The sequence below is a fragment of the Scatophagus argus genome, chromosome 5 (assembly GCF_020382885.2).
Source record: "Scatophagus argus isolate fScaArg1 chromosome 5, fScaArg1.pri, whole genome shotgun sequence".
NCBI classification, from domain to species: domain Eukaryota; kingdom Metazoa; phylum Chordata; class Actinopteri; family Scatophagidae; genus Scatophagus; species Scatophagus argus.
In genome coordinates, this window is record NC_058497.1 from 18,543,659 (window position 1) to 18,565,720 (window position 22,062).

Consider the following 22,062-nt stretch of genomic DNA (forward strand, 5'->3'; position numbering starts at 1 on the left):
TGGTGTCTAACTGATTCAGAAAACGGTGGCATCACCTGTTATGAGAGCAACTTTCTGTCCAAGAGGGCTCTTCTTCCTCTTCTTCTCCCGTCCTCCCTCACCAAATGCACAATTGTTGCACAGGCACAGAAAATGGACCAGCATCATGCATTAATTAGGACGAATGAGAGTCAGCCAGACTTTTTGTCCTACTGGCCAATGACGGTACTACAACAACAACAAAATAAAAATCCCCTGTGGCCCAAAAAGGAATTTCCTCATATATCAGTCTATGAGAACGGGTATTTTCTTTTCTTAGACATTTCTCAGAGACCTTGACAAATTTTATTTTTATGTACATGATGTCGTGCCAGTGTAAAGTCTGTTGGCCCGAGCAGGACATGCAGTTTTCAAACAAATGGATGTTGTCTTGGAGTCCAGTTCTTATGTAACCCGCCTCGTCCGTAGCCAGGATCGCATTAAGGGAGTTTTGGCCAGCAATGAAAATGTGTGATTATTAAGAAATAGGGCGGCATGGTGGTGTGGCGGTTAGCACTGTCACTGTCGCTGTCATGTTCTCCCTGTGCCTGTGTGGGTTTTCTCCAGGTATGTTATTACTCTTGCAGGTAAAGTACTGAACAAAAGTTTTGACCTGATGATGATACCACTAGATTCACTTTAGGATTCATTTTGTAGGAACCATGAATGTCAAAGTTTTGTGCCAAGTGTTGTAATAGTTGGACCAGTTTGGTAGAGTTGTTAGTATAAATCCAAAAACCTGTGGAACCTTAGCGCGGTTTAATGACGAATTTGAATGACTGTAATAATAATTGAACTGTTGTAACTGTGGTAATGATCCATGTGTTTCTTCCTCCACAGCCCCACCTTCATTTACAGCAACACCGCCACAGTATGTGGAGGCGAAGGAAGGGGGAAGCACGCTGCTTAGCTGCTCTGCCCAGGGAAATCCAAAACCAATGATCAGCTGGCTGCGGGAGGGGGAGGAACTTGCAACCAACGCAAAATACTCGGTAAGAATGATGCTGAGTAATGTGCATAATTTAGATTGTGGACAAATACAGAAGCAGGGTTTGTGCACAGATGGTGTCATCCAGGAGTCCATCTGCACTGGAAGCGTGTTATGGACTGTAATTCACTCAAAATCATATCACTTTGTTTTGTTGTTGTGCTGCAAAGGAAAACACATTTTCTTGTGGCAAAACTTCCATCAAGAGTTCAGTCTTTGAAATCCGTTGTGCCGAGACAAGAATGTAGTTCTCAGAGTGTTTCATACATTTTAAACACAGTAAGTCAATGTTTTTAGTTGACAGCTAATTAAAAGCTTCAGTCCTTCGACTGGTTAATGATGGCGGCCAATCATTGTAGTGGCACATAGCTAATTCCACCTCGAATCACTTAAGCAATGTTTAAAAAAAGCCACTGGCAGCACACCTCGCATTTCTGAGCCGTCTTTGTTGTCTGGTGATGCATAATTTTTTTTATTCAAATGGATAAACTCCCAAAACTAGACAGTCTGATGTCATGACAAGATTATTTCTGGCGCAGCCTCGGTGTGGTTTGACAGCAGAGAAATGTCTCAGCTGCTTAAACCATCAACAGCTAACATCAGGTTTGCGATATTAGTCGCGCAGAATCAAACACGTGTAACGCGCCGTTCCATTATGGATGACTCACAGACGCCAAGAGCTTCTGAAGACGATGAGGCATCGCAGCCGCACGACGTTGCATCTTTAGCAAAAGGGGCAAATGTCACTTTTTCTCGAGTGGAGAAGCTCTTGCTGTCCTGCTCTCACTATACTATCACTAACGCTCCGCCTACATGAAACATTGGTACGCTGCCGACTGTCAGGAGCCATTCTTGCAAAAGTAGGAATTTGAAGTCGATGAGGGAGGTCAGGCCGCACAGAAAATTAAATCAGAGCGGCTCATTACATTACAAAAAAATAACTCAAAGGAAAGCTTTGAACATAACAGGTTGTTGATTCTGCATAACAAGAACAGCAGCATCGAAGCGGATCTTTTTATACTGCTTGTAATTGTTTCTGGAACTTATTGAAAGGGTGGATGCCTCCTTCCTCCTTCTGCCTGCCTTCACAGTCTCATATGTCACTGATATTGCAGTCTGCTGCCTGTGTGTGATGCAGGAAGTGAGAGGAGCCTACAGGGCCTCTTTCTCTTTCATTTTACCTCATTTGCTCCGCCATCTCTCCCTCTTTTTAACACCATTCCCCCCCGTAAATGATTAGACAACATTCTGATTCGTTATTAATCTCTCGCTTCTTCATCAATATTACACGAGTCTTAATATGAATGTTACACAAAAAAAAAAGGAAAACCACCGGTGAGATCCGGGTGCCATGCTTGCTGGTTTCACCGTCATATACTGAAAAGCAGCATAAGCGGTGCGTTTATGAGCTTTCTCCCTCCAGTTGGTGGTGTCGGGTGTACGCTCAAGCAAAAACCTTAAACTTGGGAAAGCTCCGTCTTGTGGTGAGAAGAAGAGAGCTCAGCGTGTTTGTGAGCGAACACGATGGCTTATTTGCTCACCCACACGCTCACATCCATGGAGACCTCATGGAGAAAGGCAGGAATGTGACAGACGGGGTTAGAGAGAAAGAGCAGGAATCCTCCTCCTCCTCCTCCTCCTCCTCCTCCTCCTCCTCCCTTTCTACTTTATTACCTTATTTATTTGCACAGGAAAAAAAAAGAACCATAAAACAAAGATACTAAGCAAAGCAGTTGTGCAGGAGAGGACAGAAACCTGGGTGGGAGTATAAGGAAAGCAGGAAAACAACAGGAGCCTCCTGCTGTTTCAGAGGCCAACATCAGCCTCTCTGGATGTGACAGAAAGTGAGATTCTGCCCTCATCTCATGCCTCACCTGCTTCTTCTTTCTTCTGCTGTGGCCTTCCTCCCTCCCCCCCTTCACCGCATCCACTGCCAGCTTCCTCCTCCTTTTCTTTAATCTTCTCTCCCTCACGTTGGATTGAGTACAGCTACGGCACAGAAAGTATTGGTTTGGACAGACGACCATTACATATCATCAGATCCTGTTAAGTTTACTGTCTCGGAAGCCTGCTGCAGCCGCTGCTGCAGGCAGCACTGTAGGAGTGTTAGGATTTGATCCAACAGAGATTTGATTTTGATAGATTCAGAGCAATGTAAAATCCCAAGGAATGTAGTTTAACTGCGTGCTCAGACAGAACGTGAGGTGAATTTTAAGAGAATGCATACAAAGTTAATGGAAAGATGCCATTAGGCAGAAAGTCGCCCAGAGCGTCGCAGCCTGACACAGAAAGTGGAACTGTTTGGACTTGAGCGTATTTAGCTTAATCGGCTTCGTAAACATACAGAGATGAGAGGAAAGAGGAGAGAGACTGCAGGGGGAATATCAGAAAGAAATGAAATCTCTGGTGAGCTCTGAGATTGGTCAGAAACAAACAAACACACACACACACACAAACACACTCACAGTTGATGCAGCTTAGCTTACAGCTCTGTACAGTTGCTACAGTTGAATGTTTGGGGTAAATCAACGTGGCTAAGACGCACTGTTTTCTATGAGGCACGACCTTAGCAAGGCATTCTGGGAGTCGTTTGTGTCTGCTGTTAGGGGAAAGATCATTGCTGTACTGTACTTTCTGGGATCCCTGGTCTCTTCACATATGTGCAAAAGCAAACTTGGCACGTCATGTAAATTGCTGGAGAAAGTGCAAGTTGTTTATTTATTTCTGGTTGCTAATGAGCAAGCTTGTCACTAACTCGTGAGTGTTGACTGAGCAGCGTGATATGTTCACCTCATGCGCTCCTACACTTACTTTATTATTATCGATGCCTACCTCTGTTTTTCACTATCCACTTTGCTGCTGTAACAATGTGAATTTCCCCATTGTGGGACAATAAAGGAAATCGTTTCTTATCCTATCTTATATATATTTGCTTGCCAGCACCTTTTGCATTTCACTTTTACTGCTCTATATTTATGAATTCTCTAAAAGACTCAGCAGTGATAAAAATCACATCATGTCTCACTGAGAGGCTCTTATTTTGAAGGCCTAACAGCAGCTTAGTAAAAGTTACCCGTATGTGAAGGAGGTTAAACAGGAACACAGAAACATGCCAGACCAGCCAGACAGTAGTCAGTGCAAAAATGATATTTAAAAAAAAAACTGTTTAAATCCCTTCATAAATGGCAAGCCTTAAAGTTGATGTTTCACAACACTTCAATGTTTAGTTTACACTTCCAGCTCTCAGCAGGCCAAACGCGTCGTGTGTTACAGCAGCGATGCACAAAGTGTGATCTCGTGGCCGACAAACCGAGTGACGATGATTCAGTTTGCTAACAGAAGCTGAATGGTGCTCGGGTTGATCCACTAGTCGCATCTCTTGGCTGTAAACCCTTTGAGAAACAGATGAATAGGAATAAATGCACAGCCGTTGCAGATCCCCCCCCTCAGCTACATGAATGGACAGACCACAGCTGTGTGTGACTTGAATGGACAGAGCCTCTCGCAACCTGTTGCATAATTTATGAGGGTGTTTCTGTTAGGTTTGGTTAACGCGTTTCTTCGCCATTTATTGGTCCTCGTCCGCGGCTGCAACTCTGGGACGCCCAGCAACTTGGAGTTGGATGTTTCCAAGGTCACCGTGTGCAGGAATCAGATCTGGAGTTAATTAAAGCGAGACACATTCATGATTTAAGTGTGTGATGTGTTTTCTTTAGGCCTTCACCGCAACAACTTTGATCAGTGGGGGAATGTAATTGGATACTAAACTACTGCACTTATGAGTGAAATTAGAATTTTAGATACTTTAACTATTTTATGCCACTTCACTACCTTTCAGAGGATAATGTTGTACTTTTTGCTCTGCTTTCTTAGACAGCAGTGAAGATTTTACGGATCAAAAGTTCATAAAATCATTAAAAGCATATAAAGTTCGAGAAGAATAGATTTGTTTGCTTAATCAGTTAGTCAGAATTAATCTGCAACAGTTTTGCACACCAAGAAAATGATTCAGACTTTAGATGAACAAATGAAATTTGGACATTTTTTGCTTGGAAAATAAATTACATTTTCTTACATTTTCTGTTAATCAAAAAAATTGGTCAATCATTGGATCATCAATCTGAAACACGACTTGTGTTTATCACATCTTCTTCATGTTTCGTGTCGGAGGTTTGACGTTTATCTCGTCCTGCATGTAACCACAGGTACACGATGGCAGCCTAACCATCCTTGGCATCACTAGAGATGACAGAGGGGCGTACACATGCCGAGCCTACAGTGACCAGGGAGAGGTGCTCCACACGACCCGTCTGCTGGTTCAAGGTATTGTATCCTCTGTAGCAAGAGCCCACAATGTAAGAGCGTATTAACAAGCTTTCAAAGGCAAACAGAAAAAAAAAACAAAAACAGGACATGTTTCCAGCCTTTTACCTTCAGTCACATCTTGCATTTTCATCACTAAGGTCCTTTAGATTCATTAGTTATACCTGATGGCGTTTACTGTAGCAGCATTTAAAAGCAAAGCCGTGCAGGTCTCTGGTGTGCTGATGTATGTAACATACCCTCCGAGTCTGTATCAGTCGGTCAATAGCTCAGTCTGGGGCCTCTGTGTGTGCACAGCCATGTGTGCACAACAGGGCCTGTCTGTTAGAACGTCACTGTCTGTGTCCGGTCCATTAACTAGTCTCTGTGCTAGACACAGATCAGATGGATGGCTGTGATGCCAGCCCGCACTTGTCTCAGTCTCCCGATACTGCAGGGATGGAGGGAGGGGGGTGTTAACAGTGTGTATTTAATAAGAAAATGAGCTTCTTGTCTTTATGGGGGAGTAACGAAAGGTCTGTTTCAGCACTTCTGTTGGTGCAAACAGGGCAGAAGAGTTACTCTCCTCTTTTTAGTAAGTATCAAATCGTTGTGTGAAGAGTGAAACCAGTGGTGCATGTGATGCAACTGTATCAAGTCTGCAGGCCTCCAGTGGACCCACTAATAGTGCAATATCTATGTTATCTGAACCACAGCACGCTGGAGCAGTCGTAGTTCACTTGTGCACTACCTGTGCATAAGGCAGGAACACCTGAGATCGTGAAGCAGACGATACAAGAACGCTGCGGTTAAAACTGTCATATCGCACCAGCTATCGCTCAGTATTTCTTGGCGTATTGGAAGTAAAAAGTAAAAAGTTGTAATGCTGAATGAGATGTGATGAGGGCCTTCAGATTCAGATTTATTCAACAGCTATTAAACATTTGATAGTAAGGATTTTCCACGTTATTCTTAAAATAGTAAAACTTTGTGCTCAGGATATTGTAATATTTTCCTCACAATATTTCAACTTCATTCTCAAAAATGAAAAATGTTTATACAACTGGACTTACTTATAATTGTTAGTAGGATTTCAGTTAAGACTGTTTTCATCATTGATTAATCTGCTGATTGTTCTCTCAGTCGTTTTTTTTTTCTTTCTGTAAAGTCTTTGAAAATAATGAAATGTGCCCAATGCAATTGCCCAGAGGTCCAAAGTGAGATGTTTAAATTGTTTATTTTGTCTGACCAACAGTCCAGCAACCAGTGATGTTCATTTAGTTCATTTAAAATGATATTAAAAGGGAGAAAAGCACAAAATTCTCACTTTGAAGAAGCTGATAAATCTGCTGCTTTTGTCATTTTTGGCTTGAAAAATGACTGGAATCATTAATCAATCATCTAAATAGTCGCAAATTAATTTTATGTTGACTGAAGGATCGATTCGGCTGTGTAATATTCATAATTATTTCTTCCACCTGGGGAAGCGACTTAATTTGTTGCTCATTTAATTTACTGGTTCAGACAAAAACAGACAAATCCATACCACAGCCGTATATGTCATTGCATCTTATTGATTGATTAATGGCTGACCCGCTCTACCACCTGAGCTTTCTATCAATAACACAGCAAAACATTCATTGTGTGTGAAGTGTAAACACAGAAATGCAACAGACTTCCTTCCTTCTTGGATCCTATAAAAGCAGTTCTTATTGTGGGACTAGTTTATCTGATTACGCCACGCTGAAAGCTGTTCCTGTCCTCCTCAGAGGAGGGCTCAAACTACCAGCATCACGTGCGGCTCGGTGAGATCAGCGGTTTGAGGTGATTGCATGAGTGAAGTAGTGTGTGGGTGCAGCAACACAAACCAGACGACAAACTGTGCTCCGCGGGGTTTTAGAGAGGAGCGGCAATGGCGTCCGTGCTGCTGCTGATGAGCCCAGTGGGGTGAACTACCAAGTGAGATTAATGGGTTGGTGAAGTACACTGAGCCTAAAGCCTGGGTTTTCGGTGTGACGAAGGCGGCTCCCTTTTAACCTGGCCACATCACCATGGTAACTTATGCTGCACACCCAGACAGGTCTGGAGGAGGTTACGCTCAGAGAGTTTCAGATTAAAATGGCTCCGAAAAGTGCAGCCTTTTGTTCTCCGAGCGATGCAGAGTCTCAGCTGAGGGAACGTCTTATCAGTGCAAACTTCCTCAGCCGTATGTTAATAATGGCAGATGGCAGAAAATACATATATAAAATCTGTATGTATATATATTTTTTTATACTTTAAATTTGAGAGAAGGCAAAGATTGACGAAGGCGCAGCAACTACAGAGCACTTTGTGTGGTGTTTTTATTCTTGGTCCGGCTGCTTCCTGCTGATGACTGTTTCACACTGCTGGTATTGCAGCTAAGGCTGATTAAAAATCAGTGCAATGAATTTAACTTTGATTTGTCCAAAAACCAAAGTAATTTCTGAATGCAGTTCTTTTGCCTAATGTTTAAATCTACTGTATGAAGGTTCAAATTTCAGAGCTTTCCAGCATGCGCTTGTTATGTCATCTTATTTGCAGCAGGTTCTTCATAGCGCTTCGTTATGACAACCTGTTCCTCTTTACTGAAGGTCACGTGATCGGTCTTGTCTCGCGTAGCCCTTGTTTTGTAGTATACCCCTCAGGTGTTACCCGTACCTGCAGCTGACCCTCTGCCCCGCCCACCTCCATTACCTGCCAGGACGGCAGACAGAAACAGACAGGCAGGGCGGAGAGAGTTGTCACACGAACGCCAGAATAATTTTTGATTTCAAACGTACAGTCAGGTGCAACAGTGAAGCAAGAAAAATAAAATGTTTGCACTGGGGTCGAGTTCGGTTGAATATTGACACGAAAAGCGATGTGAGACAAAATGCGGTGTGTGATTAGGACTCAGAGCAATAACAAGCAGATTTCGGAGGAGTCGTGATTCTCGCTCCGCTGATCTGTTTTTAATTGTTCTGTGAGACGCCCTCACAGCGCCGTCAGTCGTCCCACCTGATGCATAAAGCTCCGCACGCTGAGAGGAAAATAACCAGGAGGCTTGTATCTGGGCCCACTCATAAAAGACAGCTTACCTTTCATGGCTTCTGCTGTTTTATCGAGAGCTAAGAGCAAACCTCGAGTACCTCGGGTGATGAAAAGTTTACAATGTGAAGCATGCATAAGCTCCAACGCCCCATGCTGTAAAAGCTGCCTGCTCACTGTATTTTACATCAGACTGTGGTGATATATTATAAATAATACGTCTGTATGTGTGTGTGTGTGTGCTTTCTCATCCAGATCCTAAAAAAAAATGTTGACCTCCCCAAAGTGGAAGCAGAAAAGGCCTGCATGTTTTTATGATTTGATGATGCAGATTATCTATTTTACACTTGATGGAACAAGTTGTGATTTGTTTTTGTTTTACGTCATCTTTCACTCAGTTAAATCATGTCAGGCCCACAAAAAACTCCCAGTGACTTTTAAAAAAAAGGCTGAATAGGTTGTCTGAAAAGATCAAACTCGGTTTTTATTCTTTGGACGTTTGTTGAAATTGTTTCAGTTTCGTTTGTCTGACATTTCTGAATGTTTCAAATGGAAGTATTCGAGTGAAAGAGAACAGCACAGTGACGAGGTAGATCCAAAGTGATGCTTCTCATATTTAGGAATAATAACGTTATTAAGATATAACACTTACATTTGGTAGAAATTCTGCTCATAAGGTTTTTATGCAGGCTGGAGTGAACAGGAAGTACTCAGTTAAAGTAAAACCACAAAACTGTGGTCGTGTTGCACCACAACACAGGAGTGCAGGCCAGAGGACTGAACCCCGATGCAGAGTCATAAAGGGCAAGCAGGCCGAGATCCAAAAACAATATTCTTTTATTTTTTAACAAAGAACTCAAAAACTGGCGCACACTTACTGTGGCTCCAGGATCAACAAAAAGTACTAAAAAGCTGTGGCAAAAACATGGCAAGACGAGAGAAGAATGTCCTGGCTTGGAATCGTGGAGACAAAACAACAACCTGACAAAGAGTGATGGGGAAGACGAGGACTAAATAGACAACATAACAGGAGACGAGTGAAGCACATTAAGGGAGGAGAAAGCAATCAGGATAAACCAAAGCAAAGCTACATGAAACAGACACATAAGGGAAGTGACGCTTTCAAAATAAAACAGGACATGACAAAAACTTAGAAGCTAATACATGGAAACACATGACAAGGCAACTTGAAACATGGCACATGGACTGAAAACCAAAAGACAAAGCATAACTTAAACACAAGGCGTGACAGCATCGTTTGACTTGATGTTCTTTGTATAGGCCGTTAATAAGTTTTCAATTTTACACATGTGTCTTATGTGTTTATATAGTGGGTTTTGAACGTTGTGCATAAAAACGCTTGTGTGAATAAAATGTAGCTCTAATGGAGACAAATCTGTGCAGACTGGAAATGGACAATTCATCCATTTGGCAGAAACTCTTATTTTAACAAACAAACAAACAAAAAAGTGTTAGTTAGTGTCCTGTGTGTAGTTTCTGTCTAAAGCAAGTGAAACATCAAAAGCTATCCAGCTATGATCTTTTTTTTTTATAGCAGCAGTTGATCAGATGACTGCGTAATGTGAAAGTTGTCAGTCTGCACTTCCCCTCATCTCTGCATTTCCTGTTTTGGTTTGCTCTCAGCGCTCTCGGACTCAACGGGGGGCCGGGTTCATGGAGAGCGCTCTTTAAACCCCATGCCAACCCAGCACCAAACCAGCAGTTTAGAGTTAGCAGCTAGCTGAGCCGTCATTTCTGTCAGGCGCTGCGGGAGACCTAAAATAAGAGCTCTGAAAGAATGTCGTCGAATGTGTTGTGTCATGCTGTAGTAGTCTGTTATGTTACATCTGCATAATTAATTCAAACTTTTTTTTTTCTCTTAGGGCCTCCATACATCGTCTCTCCACCTGAAAACGTCACTGTCAACATATCCCAGAATGCACTCTTCACCTGCCAAGCGGAGGCGTATCCTGGCAACCTGACCTACACCTGGTACTGGGAGGAGGATAACGTCTACTTCAAGAAGTAAAGTTATGATCAAGTTCACTTCTGTACCGTAGCCGCTGTAACCCTCCGTAGGGAGACATCTTAGTTAAGACTTAAAGGCCCGTCGCTCGGAGGCTCAGCCATTTAAATCACCACCATGCAGGCTGCACAATGCATTTGTGATGCGAGTGACATTGAGAGCCTCTGAGCCCTTCGCTGTGCTGTATTTTCAGCGCGTGTTTTGATATGTGTGTGCGTGTCTGTGCCCTGTCCTACTGTGGCCCCGGAGGCAGTAAGAGCGAGCTTGGCGGGGGCCCGTCTGGAAAGCGCCAGGCGAGTTAGTGCACTCTGATGACAACATCACATGACTCAGGCCTTGTGTCATCGTATGCCTCTCATGCAGTGATGATCTGAAGCGTAGCCAGGACCTCCGCGGGCTCCCCAGAGCAGGTCTTTAGAGCCTGAGAGGGTTTTACAGCCAGCGAGTGACAGACAGAACAAGTGGGAAGGGAGAACAAGTGAATGGGTGTTTGACTCGCAGTGAAAACAAGCGTCTGAGGAAATGCAGTCAAGCGTCCAGTCTAATTTTAAGCAGTTTTCATGGCGACAGTCTTGTTTAGGAAATGGGAAGTTATTCAGTTATAAGAGTTGTTGTATTCTCTCTTATATGTTCCATTTGTATGGTATACATTTCAGAGCACTGTATTATTTTTGTTAGAAGTTCTGGTTAAATATAATCTGCGTTTAAGAACAGCTCACTGGGACAGCTCATGCCGTCCATCCTCAGCCCAGCGCGACGATCTCGACAGTCTTTCAGTCCAGTTCAAACTGTGCTTGTGTTCGCACAGAAAGCAAAGCAGATGTTGGCCTTGTGTTATTTGCACAAGTTCGTGTTTGGTTGCCCCAAACATCCAGAACACTTTACTGTACGTTAGCCATGAGCTAGTGAGCAATGACAGGCACTGAGTGTGTGTGTGTGTGTGTGTGTGTGTGTGTTCAGTTCACTTTCCCTCCAGTCTCTTTTCTTGCGCCTCTCCTGTCTGTATGTTCATGAGCACTTCCCCTCAGCAGTCAAAAAGGGCGAACTGAGTCTCTTTACTGTAGCCTACGCTGCACCTCAGCTCACTGCTGTAGGCCGAGTGAGGAAGGAGATTACAATATTTAATCCCAAAAGTTTAAAAAAGTGCGCTCTGAGCACTCACCAGGTACATGGTAGGCTCTCTAATTTAATTTCCATTGAGATAGTTTTGTTTCTCATTCATCTCAGCCTGTCTCTGATGTGATCACATCGATCAGTAATGTTTTATAGTAATAATACGTCTCACTTGCGGTGTGCTAATCCCAGAAAACTAAAAACAAACTATAGGCACAAGGTAAATCTGTCTAACTAATACTAACTAATGCTTTACAAATCAGTTAAGAGCCATTAACAGAAACAACAGTTGAGCTGCCAAGCTTTGGTAATGATTATTAAAAGCTCACGAAGTTGTTGATTAATGGATTTTGTGCAGTCAGTCAAACTTCGTTCCTCTTTATTAATGGCCCATAACTAATCTGAACACCTTTAATAAATGATTTACTATCCTTTCATAGAGCCAACCTATAAACTCTATCTTATAAATAACGATTACTTCATTTAAAGACATCTTCTGTTTGCGCCTCGGTGCTTTTCCATGATAAAAGTGTTTTTCGTTTTTTCACTGTGTGGACAGCAGGACAGCAGCTCCGTCATCTCTGTGCCCGATTTTAATGATGAAATCGGGTAGAGGCGTGTTTCATCTTAAACATGTCGGCTGCGTCTGAGTTAGCAGATCTGTTTGAATCTCTTGCTCTGTGCTGTGTGCCCTCTGGAAGAGGCCCTCTCAAAGAGCTGAACTGCTGTTTGACTCTCTGCTGCTCTCTTATGGCATCTTGATGTATTTCAGCCAACAAAAGAAAAGAAAAAAAAAAAAAAAAAGATGGCTGCCCTGTCATGTCAGTGCGTTTCAGTGTGTGACAAAACGTCTGCTTCTTCTCGCAGTGATCTGAAGCTCCGAGTGCGCATCCTCATCGACGGCACCCTCATCATCTTCCGGGTCAAGCCGGAGGATGCCGGGAAATACACCTGCAGTCCGAGCAACAGCCTCGGCATCTCGCCCTCGGCATCGGCCTACCTGACTGTTCAGTGTGAGTGTTACCGTGGCAACAAAGTGGAGGGGGAGGGGCGGGGAGACGGTACAGCAGCTGTGTGAAGGGAACGGCAGCGGTATGGAGGCTGCTCGTGTTGGAGGCTGCCGTGTTATTTGGCAGCGCTGCTCTGCCGCCGTAATGCAAAGTAAGCTTCTTGAATTTCAAGGTCAGATGTGACAAGCGAGGGAGCTCACGGCCTCTTTGACCATTTTCACGTTCGGAGTGGATTTTATTGATACACTCCAGCCTCATTCCAGTGCACAAAAGATGGAGACCAGCTCGTCCTCAGACTCCATTTCTCCTGGTCTCTTTTAAATCTGGCTCCGCCTAAATGAAACTGTGACCTTCCTGTTCATCGGCTCTGACTGATGAGAGCAAAATGCCACTCCTGGCCATCTGACGTTTCATCGTCAGCCCTTGTGTGTTGAGCTAATTTGCTCCCAAGTTGCTGCTGGTCATTGATTTCTGCGCTACACTATGGGGAAGAGCTGGGGGATTCGCAGCACTGCAGGCACCGATTTCATCACTGGCCTCAAATACATCAGACCATAATGAAGCCAATGTCCTGGATGCTTCTTTCAAAACATAATCTGGGCCTGTATTTATCAAGCGTCTCCGAATCACTCCCAGGAATTGTGCTGAAAGTTAACATAGGACTAAAAATAATGAAACCTGAGAGAACTTTCAGCAAAGAGAAGGACGACTCCTCTTTGTAGTGCGAACCTGAGATGCGAAGTAGAAATTATTTGCAGAAAATGCAGAAAATAGTCCCACTTTTTACAGTTGTATGCATAGTTACCAAGATTGTAAAGGACAAACGGCATTAAAACTCATATTACTATTTACAAATGTGCTATTTAGACTGTGTGTGTAAATATTGGCAAGCCACTCATCTGGCTTGAAGAATAAATGTAGTCAATATGTTAATTAAAATAGCAGGTAATTTCACTCAGCTGCATCCACACCCCACCGTTTTATAGTCTGTGCGAATGCCTCACTGCAGTCACTCGTAGTGATGATGTTGAAAACTCTCCCGCCGCCTGAAGCCTAATCCACTGTCCCATTAATTCCCTTTTTTATGTGCCCTACAAGTAAGGAAATATTGTTACTTTTATAAAAACTCCCAGTCTTGGGAAATACACATGAACACATCTCTCAAATGTTATAGCAACTCTGTTAATTTGAGTAAATAAAAAAAAAAATTAGATAAAATTGAGATTTACTTTCATTATACAGGTGACATAATCTGTTCTCGGGCTCTTCGCTGTATTTTCCTGTGGTTCAGAAAAGTGTAATGTTGTGAGAACATGAGCTGCTGAGAAGAGATCATGTGTTCTCTTTAGTCCGTCTCAAAGGTGACTGTGAAAACGATCTTTGAATAAGCTTTGCCAACCATCCCTATCTCTGCCTGAGTCTGCCTGGTAACTCCTGACTAAATAAAAGCCCTGGGCTTTTCCATCAGGTAGTCTAATACACCACAAATACACTTTATAGACAAAAGTATCCACACACACCTCCTTATGGGGCCGTTCATCAGGGGGTGGACTCGGCTCCTTACTTCCAGTGTGGGGAAATCTTGATGCTTCAGCTAATGAAGACATTTTGGACAATGCTATGCTTTGAACTTTGTGACAACACTTTGGGGAAGGTCCTTTTCTGTTCCAGCATGACTGTGCCTCAGTGCACAAAGCAAAGCTCCATAAAGACATGGTTGGATGAGTTTGGTGTGGAAGAACTTGACTGGCCTGCACAGAGCCCTGACCTCAACCCCATCCAACATCTTTGGGATGAACTGGAACAGAGACTTTTCATCCAACATCAGTGTCTGACCTCACAAATGCTCTACTGCATGAATGGGCAAAAATTCCCACAGAAACACTCCAGAATCTTGTGGAAAGCCTTCACAGAAGAGTGAAATCACACATTTGATTTGAGAATGCATGCAGTATCCCTAACACTGATCTTTCCTTTGCATCCAGACCCTGCCCGAGTGATCAACATGCCCCCGGTCATCTACGTTCCACGGAAACTGCCAGGCATTATCCGCTGCCCGGTGGACGCCAACCCACCTGTGACATCAGTGAAGTGGGAGAAAGACGGCTATCCTCTCAGAGTGGAGAAGGTCAGTGCGTGTCAAGGCTTTGTTTACCCTCCTCTCTCATTGCTACAGTACACTTATAATGTTACACTTTTACCTTAAGTTGGGGTAAGTGAGAAGGATCAGATCTAAGTCCCCCGATTTAACATTTATAAGAAGTATACAAACAAATTTAATTTAATTCAGTTATAAACAGGTCTTACATTTCAAGTGTTTATTAATTTTAAACCTTGTTAATCGTATGAAGACATATTTTACATTATTCCAAATGTGTTTTACTATATTTTCATACATTCATGCCACTACATTTACAAGGGAAACATTTTGCACGCAACTACATTTATTTAAGATCTCATTACTTTTCAGAGTCAGATTCCTTGAGGAAAAAAAATCCTGAAATCAAGCATTTCAAATGCCCCCCTTGTCTTGCAGTACCCCGGTTGGAGCCTGATGCCAGATGGAAGTATCCGGGTGGCAGAGGCCACAGAAGACTCCCTGGGCACCTACACCTGTGTGCCTTACAACGCCCTGGGTACCATGGGCATGTCCCCCCCTGCCACTTTGGTGCTAAAGGTACATCACCGCCCCAGGTTTTGCTCAGTTTCTGCATGTTTTAGCATGGACTGGTGTGCCCATGTTGGTCTGGTGTTTGCGTGTTTATGTAGGATCCCCCTTACTTTAATGTGAGGCCTGGGGGGGAGTACCGTCAGGAGGCTGGGAGAGAGCTAGTTATTCCCTGTGCTGCTTCTGGAGACCCTGATATACCAACCATCACCTGGAGAAAGGTGCAGTAGATGCAACACCCAACCGTTCTAAATAAATCATCTTGTACACTCGTTTCTACCTTTTATGTGCTGAAATACTTGTTTGCACTTCTCAACCATATCGCCATGATTTGCTTGTCCATTGAAGGTGGGGAAGCCAAGCAAGAGTAAGCACAACATCCTACCCAGTGGCAGCTTACAGTTTCTGTCCCTCAGCAAGGAGGACCATGGAGAATGGGAGTGTGTCGCCACCAACGTGGTCACAAGCATCACTGCCAGCACGCGTATCCTCGTCATTGGTAAAGAAAAATTTACGCCCAGCTCAACTGATTTAATCAAAACGTACCTTTCATAGTCATTTTTCGTCCTCTCTTCTGCATGGTTTGAGTGAGTTTCATAAAGAAGACAATCGTCCCTCAAACACCGTGCCTCTACCCGACTTCACCTTGGGCATCATTAAAATTTCATTAGATCTAATCTGTAATAGTTTAATTTAAAGCCCGAACCTGTGACTACATTGTGGTATCCACCAGCCAGCTAAAACGCTGTCACTCCAGCCTTTGTCTGCTCAGTCAGTGCACCAAGGACGTCTTTTTTACATTTAGATTGATTAACTGAAGTGTCAACGAAGGCAAGCAGGGATGTGACGTTCTAACAGATTCTCTGTGTGTACAAACATTGTGGTACAAGAAGCTGGCAAGTTGAACACAGTAGAAAGTCTCCTTTAATACCTGTAATGCAAATTGAAGGCTTTAGGGTGGAATAACTAATCACAGAGTCATTAATAACTGTAGTGTTCTCCTGTCCGGTTGGAGATTGCAGCACTGATTATGCCCTTAGTTTGACTAATTTGTGACAATGTCTTTACCGTTGTAATTGCAGCCATTTTGAGTAGAGAAATGCTCCGCACGAAACTGTATATCAGCCTCATTGACATATGATGACTGACATATATGATAATGCTGCACTGACAATCTGTTTGGTGAGTATGAACTGTTAAAGCCCTGTAGGTTGGAAAGATTTTCAGATGTTTCAGATGCATGATTGAAAATGAGGACTAAATTATTAAATTTTTTGGTGCAGCAAAAAGCAATATTTGTGACTTAAGTGTTCCTTAAAGCTGCACCAGTAACCGCTGCAACATGTAAATGTGTTTGAAGCAATAATTTGACATCGTGGGAAATAGTTCTCATCTAACTTCAGAGTGAGATGAGACGACTAATACCACTCTCCTGTCTGTATGCTACGTATGAAGCGTACGGACAGGACCTCTACCAGACAGTTAGCGTAGCTTAGCATAAAGATTGGAAAACAGGAAGAAAACAGCTAGCTTGGCTCTGTCAAAACTGTCCTGCTAACACCTCAGGGGCAATTAACATGTTACATAGGCTTAAGAAAAGTTTAACTTCATACCATTCAAAGTGACTATTGTTTTGACCATTTACTTTAACTTTGTCGTCACAAGAGTCCAGCAAAAAGGATCCTGTCACCAGCAATTTAGCTGTGCGAAAGACTAGTTCTGAGTCGGACCCCCTTATGTCCTCACTGTAAACCTGAACTCTGCTGTTTCTGCAGGCAATGCAATCAACATATGCAGGACAGGACTTCCATACTTCCCAATAGGATCACATGCTCCTACAGCTCCAAATTACGTAATAAAGGTTTAAGCAGCGTAGACTCAAAGTCACTTTTGTATAAACATTTTTTTTTTGTTTGACATGCAGTGTTTCAATCACATATCATTGCGATCCCCATGGAAACACACATCAGTCTAGAAGTATCCCGATGACTTCATGCTGATTTTTTTACCAATCTGAGCTAATTCTGTTCTGTCTGCAGAGAGTCTGTGAGAGTGGTAGGAATCTTTTCATCTGACCTACACAAGAAAAAGGAAATAAGGTTATTTGTAAGAGGTGTGACATATTCCTTTAAGTCTGAGTTTGTGTATAACCTGCCAGTCTGTCCTGGTACCCCATTGCCCCAGTGTCTGTGGATTTGTTTTAACGTAGCACAGCTGGCAGCGCTCAGCCTGCCTCCGTGTGACCAGCCCTCAGCTGACAGGTGTCACAGGGCGATGGAGACAGCTGTGCTCCTCAGACCACGTTCAGGTCTCTCTTTTATCCCGGTGAAGAGTAACTGGCCTCGAGCCACACGGCACAGCTGTTACGTGGGTGGGAAGAGCAGGGCTGCAGACAGCATCGCTGCTCTTGAACTTGACCTTACGCTGGTCGCCACCTCAGCCGGTATCATTTTATCCACCGAGAGCAGACAGGCACATGATGCAGACAGAGCATTTTAGGGGTGAAAACACCAACAAAATGCTGCTCATTTGACTTGGAGTGCATTGTGTGCCTTAAGTCTAAAATTACCACCTGTAGTTTAATTGCTGCAAGTGATATTAAGTAACTGAGTATTTGTGCTTTTTAAATGTATTTCCTCCCTCTGTCTCTGTCTCTGTAAACCACTCAGGCACCAGCCCACACGCTCCTGGCAATATCCACGTATTGCCCTCGACAACCTCTGCTAATGTGTCCTGGGAAGCAGGTTACGATGGCGGCTTCGAACAGACGTTCTCTGTGTGGTACGGTCCAGTGTAAGTGCTCTTACTTTTCCTCAAATCAATGGCATCGGCCTGCAGATGTGGAAACACTACCTGGAGGTTATCGACCTTGTTTGACACACAGCACGAGTAGGGTTGTCTTTTTTTTTTCTTTTTTTCCTTGCATCTTTTAATGATGATGATAAAATTCGAAAATGGACTTTCCTCTCGTGTAATGATGTTTCACACGGAGTTGAAACGATACATTTATGAGTCAAAGCGCAGTAATTACCTTGGTGAGAGATAATCATATATTAAATACACTTCATGTTACAGCCCAGTGGAGTGGAGCGAAGGGTTGTGGCTGTAACACACAACAAAATACCAGTGACCTGTGGTTTATGTGGCTGCAGTGATTACTGACAGAAGGTTGTAACTCAAGCAGGTAAAATGCACAAAAGAACTAAATAGAAATGTCCAAATCTAAGAATATAAAATGAATTTAAAACGAAGACTTCCTTGCTGTAGTGACTTTATTGCCCAGATGGGATCAGTCAGTTAGTCTTAAAGGTTAGAACTTATTGCCAGTCGTCGTTGTATGAAAGCTCTGTATTTATGACTTGGCTTCGCAGTTGCTTCTGGTAAAACATCTTTAAGAATAAAATATTTTCTTTTAAACTCCATCCATCCTATCCATCCAGTCGATCTATAGCCCCATTTTAAAGGATAATGACACCAAAGGTACTGAATTACTCCAGACTGAATGTTACAATGCTTTATTTCTTAACACTGTTTTTCTTTAACTTTTGTTATCAATCAGCCAAACTTTATTTGTGTAGCACCTTTTGTACAGGGTAGTTTTAACTCAAAATGTGGACAAGCTAATAACGACAGGGTAAACATAAAAAGAATGAATGAGACTAATTAACACAAGTAGTGAAAATGATGAAATGTATTGAAACTAATAAAATAAATTCAAATAGATAAAAAAAACATAAAAGACAACAGCAAATGTAAAGCATAAATATGAAATAATTGGCTACAAAAAATACAAAAAATAAACAATGGCTTTAAGACCTTTAAACTGCTCTCAGATCCTCAGGCAGACTCTTCCAACAGCACCGAGCACAAAAACAAAAAGCTGCCTCACCACAGGTTTTTTGTCCAGCTCTTTGGAACAATGAAAAGCCTTAGAGGACCTGAGGGGCCATACTGGTTCATACATGGCAAGCATGTTAGACAAGTAGGCTGGAACGAGAACTACACAAAGTGCATTAATAAGTTGAATATTTTGACTGAAACAGAAAGACAGTCTTGAAGATAGATAGATAGATAGATAGATAGATAGATAGATAGATAGATAGACTTTATTGATCCCAGGCTGGGGAATTACAGAACAGAGAGATTTCCAAACACTTAGACCTATGCAATGCAGGATTTTGGTGACTGATTTGACTAATTATAGTTAGGACAGAATTCTCCATTACTCAGTTTTACCCTTAAATCGTGTATCATTTTTCTGTTTTTCTGCCTCGTTTCTGCTGTTAGGTCAAAGAGAACAGACTTCGGCCCTCACGACTGGCATTCAATGCCAGTTTCTGGTGCTCAGACCTGGTTGGTGGTGCCAGGACTGGAGCCTGGGACAGAGTACCAGTTCAGTGTGTTGGCACAAAACAAACTGGGCACAGGCCCATTCAGCGAAGTTGTGACAGTCAACACAGCAGGTGGGTGCTTAATCAAAGGCTTTTCCGTCCATATTTGCTGCTTCTTGATTTCAGATTTCAACCCACTGAGTTGCACTGAAAGGCTTCACCATCAGACATGGTACAGAAGATGCTGCCCTCTAGTGATGTTTAAATTAATGTATACAAGGTCATCATTTCCGGTGGGGAAGGGAGGGGAGCGTCCACTCGCTTTTCTTGTTTGATTTTGACTGTCACACTGAACTCTCCCTCAACATTTTCCTCTGGCTTTCCAGCTGCCGAAATCCAGGTGTGACAAAATGTCAGATGATGAGAAATGTTGGTATCCTCCGTCGCCTTCGATTATAACTGTGCATTAATGAGCAGCAGCGAAGGGAGTGGCAGGTGCTTTTCAGGTGCCCTGAAGTGCCTCTGCAGTTTCTCTGGTAGAGGTTGGTGCCACACGGAGCCTTCAGGGAACACCTGAACACTCTGTTCAAGACAGAAAGTACTGCCACGAGGCAAACAAGATTGCGTCTGCTGTCTGTGCTGAGATTCTTAGGGTTCATAAGTGAAGAGGGTTTGGAAGCCATTCAAATGTGCACATGCACAGATAATTTGAACAGGTTGTTTTCTCTGCAGATATTTTGTATTGTCTTAACAGGAGAGGCCCAAGTGAAACTAATCACATCAGTGATGGCACTGTTCCATTTAGGTGTGCTATTAAACCAGCTTTCACAATGCCAGAGTCATCATTAAAGCTATTAAAACCACTTGTGTTTTTACAAGTCAACTTGTTTGATGTGATTTATTATCGAGTGGTTATTCAGTCAACTGAGCTGAAGAGCTTTTTGAAGGTTTTTTTTTTTTTACATCTCTTAGATTCTTGTGTGTTTTCATACCTCAAGGGTACAATCTTTCAGTCTTTGTGCGCTGTTGTGTGAGAACAGAAACTAAATTAAAGTGGGTGTTGATACTTGAGACTATAGGCAGTATGGAGATGCAAGACAGATGCACAAGGGAGAGAAATACAGATTCATTACTGTGCATTTATTTCACCAGCAGAACTTGGATTTAACCAATAATTTGCTGAAATCTCAGTCAGGGGGAATAAACGACAATACAACCAGGCCACGGTGCCCCCGCTGGTGGTTTTGGCTACAGAAACCCTTAGCAGCGATAAGCCTGGGTTTGTTTTTGCTCTGCAAAAGACGCAGATGTGATATCGTTCTGACTTTTTTTTTTTCTCGCTGCAGTCACAAAACGCCAACGTGCCTACCCTACTAACCTAATTCAAAATATCCAGACGAACAACAAAAATGCATCTTGAATCGAGCAGATTGGGCCCAAGGCGGGCCGCTCTGGCTCCGAAGGAAAACCAGCCTCACCCTCAGCCCTCAGTATTTAAAATAATGTGTCAGCAAAAAGAAAAGTTGCATTTGCTTAAATATGGAACTCGAAGCATTAAGTGACCCTAAGCTGTGACGAACTCAATTATAAAAAGTATTCGTCTGAAACCAACCTGAGAATTGATGATTTAACAAAACACAATCTCGGACACTTGACAACAGTAGCTTCTCCACAATGTTGGCTTTGTGTTACAGTGTAAACCATGCTAACAAACAGTGTGTTGGGAAGTTTACCTTCATTCAACAAAGGTTAAATGAGGCTTGCAAAGTTCTGACCTGGTTCACACACTCAGAGAGCAGCCGTTAAATGAATGGCACGGTTTGGTTTACACTGAGTTGTTCTGTTACATGATCTTATTTTCTTAAACTGGTAAATCACAAAACTTCCTGTTGTTTTGCCTCTGAAAACCAGGGGAGATACACTGTGTTGTGTTGTTGTGTTATTGTGATATTCTGTTATCATACCACTGGTTTGTGTCTGACATTCGTGATGTGAGAATTACTACATCCATTCAAGAATTGTGATTTGGTCGCATCAGACATTCAGTTTTCTTTTGGGCTGTAATTGCTCAACACACGAGTGTATTTCTATGTGCATCTGTTTTTATAGGCTTTTATATAGCTGTTTGTGGGTAATTAGGAAAACTGTGTCAACAGTCATACAAAAGAGCCACCAAATAATTTTTGTTATACTCAATAGTGTTTGTAAAATCTATTTACTGCCACGCATTGGAAGGTGGACTGCTATGAAATTTTGATTTGGGATTTGAGATAAATCCCTGCTCACCTTTCCTTGTAGGTCAAAATGTCTATTTTCTACAACCAAAGCCCTCTCATCATCCTCAACTACTACTTAGTTTTCATTGCTTATGAGCAAATGTTAGCATATGATAATGAAGGTAAAGTTAGCTTTGTCATGGTGAGCATGTCAGCATCATGTGGTTAGTTGAAGTTTGTTTTGTGTGACTGTAGACTCTTAATCTTATTAGCCGCACTTTGGTTTTCAGAGCATTTCACTGGAAAGGAACGTTCAGCATTCAGTTTATCCTCTGTTATCTT

The 22,062-nt window shown here is 42.6% G+C and overlaps 1 protein-coding gene across 3 annotated transcripts in view; it reads left to right on the plus strand.

Annotated features, from left to right (window-relative positions):
• igsf9ba (immunoglobulin superfamily, member 9Ba) overlaps nucleotides 1-22,062 on the plus strand; it is a 58,104-nt gene that overhangs the window by 26,668 nt on the left and 9,374 nt on the right. For all 3 annotated transcript variants that reach the window (XM_046389405.1, XM_046389403.1, XM_046389404.1), the window contains exons 4-13: nucleotides 859-1,010; nucleotides 5,212-5,329; nucleotides 10,240-10,381; nucleotides 12,363-12,508; nucleotides 14,491-14,633; nucleotides 15,042-15,182; nucleotides 15,275-15,394; nucleotides 15,522-15,672; nucleotides 17,843-17,966; nucleotides 19,461-19,636. In XM_046389405.1, coding sequence (XP_046245361.1) covers nucleotides 859-1,010; nucleotides 5,212-5,329; nucleotides 10,240-10,381; nucleotides 12,363-12,508; nucleotides 14,491-14,633; nucleotides 15,042-15,182; nucleotides 15,275-15,394; nucleotides 15,522-15,672; nucleotides 17,843-17,966; nucleotides 19,461-19,636 — 1,413 coding nt within the window. The remainder of the gene's footprint in view (nucleotides 1-858; nucleotides 1,011-5,211; nucleotides 5,330-10,239; nucleotides 10,382-12,362; nucleotides 12,509-14,490; nucleotides 14,634-15,041; nucleotides 15,183-15,274; nucleotides 15,395-15,521; nucleotides 15,673-17,842; nucleotides 17,967-19,460; nucleotides 19,637-22,062) is intronic.